Source organism: Arachis ipaensis, chromosome B08, assembly GCF_000816755.2.
Source record: "Arachis ipaensis cultivar K30076 chromosome B08, Araip1.1, whole genome shotgun sequence".
NCBI lineage: Eukaryota > Viridiplantae > Streptophyta > Magnoliopsida > Fabales > Fabaceae > Arachis > Arachis ipaensis.
The window spans coordinates 1143539-1152616 of NC_029792.2; the positions used below are offsets into that span (position 1 = coordinate 1143539).

Genomic DNA, 9078 nt, shown 5'->3' on the forward strand with positions numbered 1-9078 from the left:
CTTGACATTTGAAGTAAGCCCTACCTTATCTACCTAACAACCTATAATAATCTCACAAACACATATGATATAATATATTTCATTTCTTTAGAAAATATCAAATCTTTAGAAATCATGAACGAAGTTCTGCTGACGTAAACAGAAACTAGGAAAATGAATGATAGAAAGAAAAGATGAATGAAATCGGATTTCAATATGAGCGAGAGAGAGAGACAGAGACAGAGACAGAGACAGAGAGAGACAGAGAGGTTAAGGGGAAAAAGCGAACCTTGTGAGAGGGAGAAGATGAAGATGAAGGTGTAGGGTGATGCTGATGTGATCGAAGAGCAGAAAAGAAGGTCGTGTTCTTCCTCTCTGCGGCAGCGGAAGGCAAACACAAAAGACACAACCGCAATTCTTATCAACGGCGTCGTTTCAAACTCTTAAAAATAATGGACCAACAGTTGGGTTGGATTGGGCTTATATTGGGCTTTCTTTCATAAATAATGGCCCATAAGTAAAACTCTATATAGAGAAGCCCAATATCAATACCAACAAATAGAACAACCAAAAAGACATACTTGAAAAAGAATTTGTTCCTTGGTTTTTTTTTTTTTTTTTTTTTACTAAAGATAGGAGACTCGAACCCGCAACCTCTTAATTGAGTATGGGGAGACTATGCCTTTTTTTATACTTACTCTTGGTTCTTAGAAATTTCTCTAATAAATGAATTAAAAAGTTCAATCCAACATTTGACAAATTAATTTTTAAATATTTTTTAGCTGATGTAATTCACCAAAATAAGTGATTGAAGTGCTGCACATCGATATGAACTGGTTTACTTTTTATAACCTGCAAAAAACCTAGAGAAGAATTATACGTTCTAGAAGAAAATACATATTATCTTTTGTAAACTGCAAAAAATTTCAATAGCCTATATAACCTGTTTTAAAGAAATTCACATTTTTTGAAACCATATACAATTGTTTCAGCCTATATTTGAAAGATAACAATGGAACGGATTATCAAATAATTTGTTTATACGGAAAACTGAATTGTATTGATCAAATGTAGAAGTACAAGAGAGAGAGAGAGAGAGAATTTTTTGAGCTAGTAAAATGTAAAAATCTTAGACCCACAAAATGATCTTGGCGCCGTTACAAGTGAAACTACTTCATTCAGATCTAGTATACCTAAAATTTAGTATTATGTTTGTTTTGAGGTACTGAGACAGAGACTGAGAGGCTGAGATTTAGTATTATGTTTGTTGGCTCAGAGATTGGTACTAAAATTTCTGTTTCTGTTTCTAAAATTCCAGTATTTCAATACCTCCAAAAAGTGAGGATACAGGGGACTGAAATTTTTAGAGACAGAGATTGAAACTTTAATAATATTTTATACCTAAAATACCTTCATTTTAATTAATTAATTCTAATTTTACTTTTTGTACAAATTAAATTAGAGTTTCATTCTTGTTTTAATTTCTGTCTCCCACTTTGTACTAAACAGAATACTGAGATTTATTTCTGTCTCTGTCTCTCAATCTCAGTCTTTCAGTTTCTGTCTCTCCATCAAACGCTACTTAAATGTTTGTGGCTGTGGGTCCCCAATAATCTCCATATCAAAACTCAAAAGCATGAATGATACATTTATATATGGGGTGTATAGAGTTCCATCAAGTTGTCCTATGAATTTCATCATTATCACATGGGTCCCTTAAACTCAAAACTATTATTCCACTTACTCTTCTTATTCAATCTTTCCCCTACCCTCTTCCAAAGCAAATCCAAAAGCTAACAAAAGAAAGAACAACAACAAAAAGCATATCTACCCTTCCTTCTCTAAAACCACCAAAAAAAAAAAAATGCATACAAGGTGAAATGGGAAAGAAGAATTAGTGAAAAGTAAAATGCCTAATTGAGGGTCCCTCAAAAGATGAAACCTTTTGTTTTGTGTTGTCTTGATGTGCAAAGACAAAAGCAAAGGGGACAAATTCATTAACCTTACATATGAAAGTTCCCCACACGTGTGTACATATTAACCAACCTTCTTCATGGACCCCCTTTTTTTCTTTCCTAGCTATTCTTTTCGATCTTGTCTTTTTTTTCTTTGTTGGTTTAATAAATGTTAAATAAGATAAATTTTGATGGTTGATTACTCAACATTTTTGGGTTTTTATTGCCAATTAATTAATACATAGATTTTCTCTAAGATTCCACTCTTCTAACCAAGATTGGCATCCTCCTTTTCATTCTTACTGTTGGGAAATTCACAATTGTATCTTCTTCTGCATACCATCTGTTCATGAAAAACACCAAGAGAGTTTCAGATTCCTAACTAGTAGTCATATATAGGGTAGCAAAAAAAAAAGCACTATAAAGATTGCATGTTTATTATGAGGACCAAGCTAATCTCAAGTTGTAGCATAGAGTATCTTCCTAGAGGATGGTGCAATAAGACATGATCTATAGACCTAAGGAATAATATCAACAACATGCAATTTGTCTCCAAGCTAAAAAAACAAAAAAAGAAAAAGAAAACAGTTCCAATAAGTAAATAAAGTTTCTTTCTTAGTGGAGTTGTGTAATTTGCACATTATTTAACATATCAAATAATATAATATTGTCTCTCTTATAAAATTATATCCACAACATCTCTACCACAATCACATGTTAAACAATACTAAAATTTATGTGAAAAAGAAAGGTACTTTCTGCACTCCCAAAATCACAGACAAATGCATCCTTTTATGTTCCATACTATGTAAAATACATAGTATATGCTTGAATAATATTTCTCTTGTTCTCATCATCAACAAGAAGACAAAGTGACAAACACATGGACTTAGGTTGCTTGACCAGTCAATTATTCCTTTCTAGCCCTGTACATATACACATTTCTATAATTCTGTCATTTCTTAAATAGCATAATCACATACATACATGTGTGGAATCTATGGCTTCACCTGAATTTAGTAGTACATATATATTTTCTTTGACATGTATCTTGTGTTTTCAACTATTCTGTTACTTTATTGGAAGTAAATTCAATGTGTTAAGTGATTCAATAGAGAATTAAATGCAGAATGAGAATTGATGAGCACCTAAATTGAGTGACCAAGTGATGCAAGAAGATAGAAGCCTCAAGCCTAGCCAAGTCAAGGCCAGGGCACAATCTTTGTCCACCTCCAAAAGGAGTGAAATTGCAAGTGCTTGTGTCTTTGTCCTGTCATCACCCCAACAATTTGTTTTGCTAAATAACTAGAAGATTAACAATAAACAACTAAGTGTGTTATAGTTTGTATGGTTCTCTTACTTGCCACCTCCATGGATTGAATTGGTAAGGCTTGTCATAGTTTTTGTCATCTAGATGAATTGATCTAAAATATGCTAACACACACCATCCTTTTGGTATAAAATACCCTTTTATTTCTACATCTTTCATAGCCTTTCTCATAACTCCAATTATTACATTTCCTATCCTCAAAGTTTCTGTGATAACCTGCATAAGTAAGCAGCCATACTATATGTATATCAAAATACAACTAATATATAACAAAATACGCATTAAAAATATTAAAACAACACGTATATTTATACACAAATACATACTAACTAAGTAACTAATTTAGTAGCTGGATTTTGGTATAGAAGTAGCATTTTTGGTAAGCCAAATACATTAGTAAACCATATATAATTTAATATATCATTTATGTTTGACTTACTGTTTGAGTAAATGGTAATGATAAGTAATCACTCCAATTCAAGGGCTCCCCAAGCTGATCTTTGAGTTTCTTAAGCTTCACATTCTCCTCCTATTACCAACAGTGGAACCATTTACCAAAGAAGTGATTAATCAGTAATCACTTCAGTCAAATTTTGTCCACAACAAAATTATTTGATCATTTACCAAGATTTGTTAATCAGATATTCCTTGACATTAACATAGAATTTAAGTGGATGAAATTTTCTACAATTGTGATGTTTGCTTCTCTTTATAGGGTTCATTCATTGTCAATTTGTCTATTTGTCCAAGAATAGAACTTAGAATCTTTAATAATAACAGAACAAGAAATGACATCATGGTTTCACAAAATGTAATTTTCACAATAAAATAACAAAAAGTTGTTCTAGTTTTATATTAAGGCCTATAGGTAACTATGCAAAACCACTAATTAACCAAATAATTAAGAGTGACAGTATTTTGAAACTGAACAATGTGCTGGAACTAATTTTAATGTAATTTCTTTATTTGTAAAATAAAATAAAAAATAAAATAAAATGGCATACTCTCAATTGTTGCAAAGCAGTGGGGCATTCTGATAAATACTTTACAGCAAGAGTCATAAGAACTGGCACTGAATCCTCCCCTGGAATCATCATATCAATCATATTATCTGCTATTAATTCATCTGTTAACCTGTCATTTTCATCATTCAGAAGCACATCCACCACATCTTTTGGAACTTTGGAGATTCCACATTCTCTTCTACTTTCAATAGTTCTCAGCATTAACTTCACCATCTTCTTTTTTGCCTGAAAAAATAAAAAACAATTAGGCTAAAAATCATAGCATGAAGTAATATAAAAAAAAAATATATCCAATTAATGACTTACCACTTACCTGTAAGGATTGATGAAGTTTAGTTCCTGGCAAATTTATTGGTAGAGACATGAGGCCAGACATGAATTCCTGAAAATGTTTCTTCAGAAGCTCCATTTCTTCACCAGGATCCAAACTAATCAATGCCTTGGCTAGTACTTGAAAGGCAATCTGGTGTGATAATTGGTATGATATATTAAAAAATAATATAACATCATAATAATTGTGAATATCATTTTCAAGGCAGCATAATCCATGCAAAATGATTATGAACCCCATAAAAAGACAACTGGAATTTTTTGACTTTTGTAATCTTAGCTGCTGTCTACTATTTCACCTTGAAACTCAAGTATGAGCCAGACAAATAACTATGTCACCTAATATAATTTTTATTTTTACAATTCAACAAGCTTAATGAGAATGAGAATGAGAGCTTCACCTTGTTATACAACTTTGCATTTGTAACATTCACAAATGTCTATTTTTTGAACAGATTTTTTTCATCTTTACTATCTCAGTGTCTTTGTAGACACTAGACTTGGATTTGAAGACAAAATATCAAACTTGGGAGATGGATAGAGAACAGAGAAATAAGAAGGAAAGAAAGAAAGCTAACATTTTTTGTCTCATCTTGTATGTATACAGGTTGATCCTCCTTCCAATTAGTCATTGATTGTTGGACATAGTTCTGCATCTCTCTAGTGATCTGAACCTTAAGCTGCTGAGACTTGAAGAAAGCTCCAACTAGTCCATGTATTCTCCTCTGCAAGCTTCCATTGATGAGCAAAATGGAAGACTTTCCCATCAACTCAGTCAGAGACTTGGGATAGGAAGGAACAAAAGCCTTTGCATCACTTTGCAGAATGAACTTATTAACTTCTGCATCTGTGGACACAATTGTTGGGCTCCCAAATATGTGAGACTTAAACACCTTCCCATACCTGCAAAAATTCAAGTTTTATATAAGAATTTAATGTATCTGAATACAATTTATTTTGAGATGAACTTACATGCTGCGACGCTTGTCCATGAAGCTCTCAGGATGATCAGAGTAGGCACAGGAAATAAACTCAATGGTTTCACCAACAAAAGGCCATCCAAGAGTGCCTAAGGGAAGTTGATTATTCATGTGTTTAGATTTGATGAGTCTAAGCCATGTGATCCTTCTGTAGAAGAGGATGAAGAACAAGAGTAATGGTGTCACAAACACAATCCAAACATTTTTGTCCATTTTTCTTTTCTATTATGACACTATATATTTGGCTTAAATATTGCTATATGATTCATAAGAAGTTTTATTGAGTGTTGTGAAGTGATGAAGTATGAGCAAAAGTGTTGTGATAGTGAGAATATTTATATATGCAATGCATTGAGAAAAAAAGAAGTATAGTACTATATATAGACTATAGATACAAGATTGCCTTTTAATTTTTACTGATGCTACTACCTTTGGACTTAACTGAGGTCAATACTCAAATAGTTTAATAGTTTTGCTCTGAATTTTGGGAATGTTATCTTCAGCTTCATTTAATTTAACTTAGTCTCTGTCTGTCTATTACAATATACTATATATCACAACTTGCTGAATATGATGATGAGGCAAATTATATAAATTTGTTTGGTTTTCTGCTCAATCAGCTATTAGTCAGTGTCATTCACATGTGAGTAGATTATAGTAGTACTATTATTTTAATTGAATAATTAAGTTTAAATAGTAACTTGGAACATCAAATGGAATGAAGTAATTATGTATTGTTCTATGTAGATATTTATATATACCTTCATATTGATATTAAATTTATATATAACAAGACACTATGTGTTGTTCATCATGATCAAGAGACGTGATGGATTTGAGCAAAATTTGCTGGTCTCAGCACATAAATACTTGAAGGTTCTTAGGTAGCGTTTGTTTTGAGGTATTGAGACAGAGACTGAGAGACTGAGACTTAGTATCATGTTTGTTGGTTTAGAGATTGATACTAAAATTTCTGTCTCTGTCCCTAAAATTTCAGTATTTCAGTACCTCCAAAAAGTAGGGACACAGGGGACTACAATTTTTAGAGATGAAGACTGAAACTTTAATAATATTTTATACTTAAAATATTCTCATTTCAATTAATTAATTCCAATTTTACCCTTTATACAAATTAAATTAGAGTTTTATTTTTATTTTAATTTCTGTCTCTCACTTTGTACCAAATAGAATATTGATATTTATTTCAATTTCTGTCTCTCAGTCTCAGTCTTTCCGTCTCTATCTCTCTACCAAACGCTAAGAGTACTTATTTAGATTATTGTATTGTTTCTATTTTTTTGTTTTTATCTTCTGGGAGTCTTCTCATTATTGTTGATGTAAAAGAAGGAAGAGACAGAAAATGTCAAGCATTATGTTTCATTAATAGTGATAGATAATAAGTTAGGCTTTTCAAATCTTGACTCTCAGTAAAATATGAAATCTAAGTTTTTGATTTAGTAGTTCAAAAATGTTATGCACAAAAGAAAAATATTTATCATATCAGTTACTATATGTATTTATGTATGAATACATGTGTTATTTTACATATTTTTAACATGTATTTTATACAAGTGACTAATTATTCTAATAAAGATGACAAAAATATTTCTCATGATGATTTTAGTTTAAAAAGTGACTTATTTGTTTTGCCACACTTTAAACAAAGATAACATTTTTATATAGCATATAAAAATCAAGTCCTAAAATCTATATCCAATGGTCAAAATGAAGTATATTTATATGAAGACAATTATAAAATCTTCGTTGGAGTATCTACGTTTTTATAAGGTTTAATTACTTTGTTGGTCCTTACAGTTTCGCGAAATTTTCAATTAGGTCCCTATACTTTTTTTCCTTTTAATTGAGTCCTTGCACCAAATTTTTTTTTTTAATTAGGTCCCTACACTTTTTTTTCCTTTTATTTAGATCCCTATACCAATTCTTTTTTTTTAGTTGGGTCCCTATAAAATTAAGCCAATTACTACTAGGAGGGACTTAATTGAAAAAAAAAATTAGTGCAGGAACCTAATTAAAAAGAAAAAAAGTATAGAAACCTAATTAAAAATTTCACGAAACTATAGAGACCAACAGAGTAATTAAACCTTTTTATAAATAGGTAACATAGTTGTGAATAGTTTTGACATAAATGAATAAAGGAGAATTGAATTACCCCACAAATTAAGGGAATGAATGATTAATGTTGTTGTAGATTAAGGGCGTCCCCCACCTTTTCTTTCTTTCTTTGTTTGGGTTCGTGCATTCATGTGAGACTCAATTAGTCCAACCACAATGCTCCATCATCATCAAAATTATGTCCCAATCCAATCTNCATACATGTGCTTTTTTCTTTAACCAAAATTACTATACTATTGTTTTTAAGTACAATTAAATTAAGAAATTGGGAGAGTGCTAGCATTAGTATATTCTCTTAATTGGACCTAACAAGGATAAGAGTGCCAAATTTGTATATAAAAGTAAATAATCTCTTTTCCAAGGAGAAAATGAAGATTCCATGTGCTTACCCATGTATGATTAAGCTTTTATAAATCTTTGTTTTTTTTTTTTGGTTTACTAATTCCCCAACCCGACAGGTTAAGGACTAATCCGTCGCGGATCTGAACTCCATTTAAGGGTCTGCCGCTGGCCAATGAATTGCTGCATGCATAAGGTAGGGTTCGAACTCCCGACACTTACTTAAGCGGACGAGTGAGCTGACCACTCGACCAACCCAAGTTAACCCAAGTTGGTTTTTATAAATCTTTGTTTGACTATGTTGTCAATAGCTCCTTTATATTGATTTCGCAATGGCCCATTTCTTGATTACCCTTTAAAAAGAAGAAAAAGGAAAAGAAAAATTCTAATTCTAAACTCAAAATAATCAGCTAGCGCAGCGTTTGTATCTTTGGTTATTTAAATTAATCTTCATGCAAGCGACCTAGTTCAACATTCAAATTTCACACTCCGGTGTATCATCATAACAACTTAGATTACTTGTTTATATCTTTCTCTCTTGCTTTTTAAGTTCCATTTAATTATTCAACAAGATCATCATTTAGAATCTTAGAAAAGAATGACCATACGTGCGTATAAGAACTATGCAATAATAACTTCAGTGGCATGCGGAATACCTTTTTCAAATTTTGTTGGCATTTCATTATAGTAAAACATTATATATAGGAATAGGAATATATATTGATTCAAATATTTTAACTATATATAGTAGCATTGTTATAGAGGTTCTATGTTGTGGGAACTCGTAGAGTCTGCATGGTACCGTACCCTGTCCACGTCCAAGGGAATTGTGCATGTTTGCATTAAGCTCACGTGACCAGAACTCGATGCTTAAAAAAAAAGCATTCTAAATTTGCAAACCCAAATAAATAAAAGAAAAAAAATAATGTTTATACTAATTTATATATATACTTTGTACATCTTTCTTTTATAGTATTAAAACAAATTTTTTATCTACATTGTGTATA

The 9078-nt window shown here is 31.4% G+C and overlaps 2 protein-coding genes across 3 annotated transcripts in view; both read right to left on the reverse strand.

Annotated features, from left to right (window-relative positions):
- The window catches only part of LOC107612707 (protein FLX-like 3), a gene marked incomplete in the record, with an annotated part of 2051 nt that extends 1671 nt beyond the window's left edge, over positions 1-380 (reverse strand). Inside the window, 1 exon segment of the mRNA XM_016314416.2 lies at positions 282-380.
- Positions 1601-5949, reverse strand: LOC107612705 (3-epi-6-deoxocathasterone 23-monooxygenase). 2 transcript variants are annotated; one of them, XM_016314414.2, is made up of 8 exons: positions 5592-5948; positions 5198-5522; positions 4603-4752; positions 4269-4514; positions 3704-3793; positions 3295-3480; positions 3083-3204; positions 1601-2277 (listed from the first exon to the last, which is right to left on the reverse strand). In XM_016314414.2, exons 1-8 carry the CDS (start codon positions 5810-5812, stop codon positions 2187-2189), a joined length of 1431 nt encoding a protein of 476 aa, XP_016169900.1. In that variant the 5' UTR covers positions 5813-5948; the 3' UTR covers positions 1601-2186. The 2 variants fall into 2 exon arrangements, with proteins under 2 accessions (XP_016169900.1, XP_020964145.1); XM_021108486.1 differs by lacking the exon at positions 1601-2277 and adding an exon at positions 2532-2860 and having other exon boundaries at positions 5592-5949.

What these genes read in the sequence shown, in the direction of transcription:
- LOC107612705 (XM_016314414.2), bottom strand. Translation starts at nt 5,812, where the DNA reads ATGGACAAAAATGTTTGGATTGTGTTTGTGACACCATTACTCTTGTTC. An exon ending in CTGCTTTGCAACAATTGAGA is followed by an intron (nt 3,794 to 4,268) that starts GTATGCCATTTT and finishes TGTTGGTAATAG; the next exon opens with GAGGAGAATGTGAAGCTTAA. An exon ending in TCAATCCATGGAGGTGGCAA is followed by an intron (nt 3,205 to 3,294) that starts GTAAGAGAACCA and finishes GGGTGATGACAG; the next exon opens with GACAAAGACACAAGCACTTG.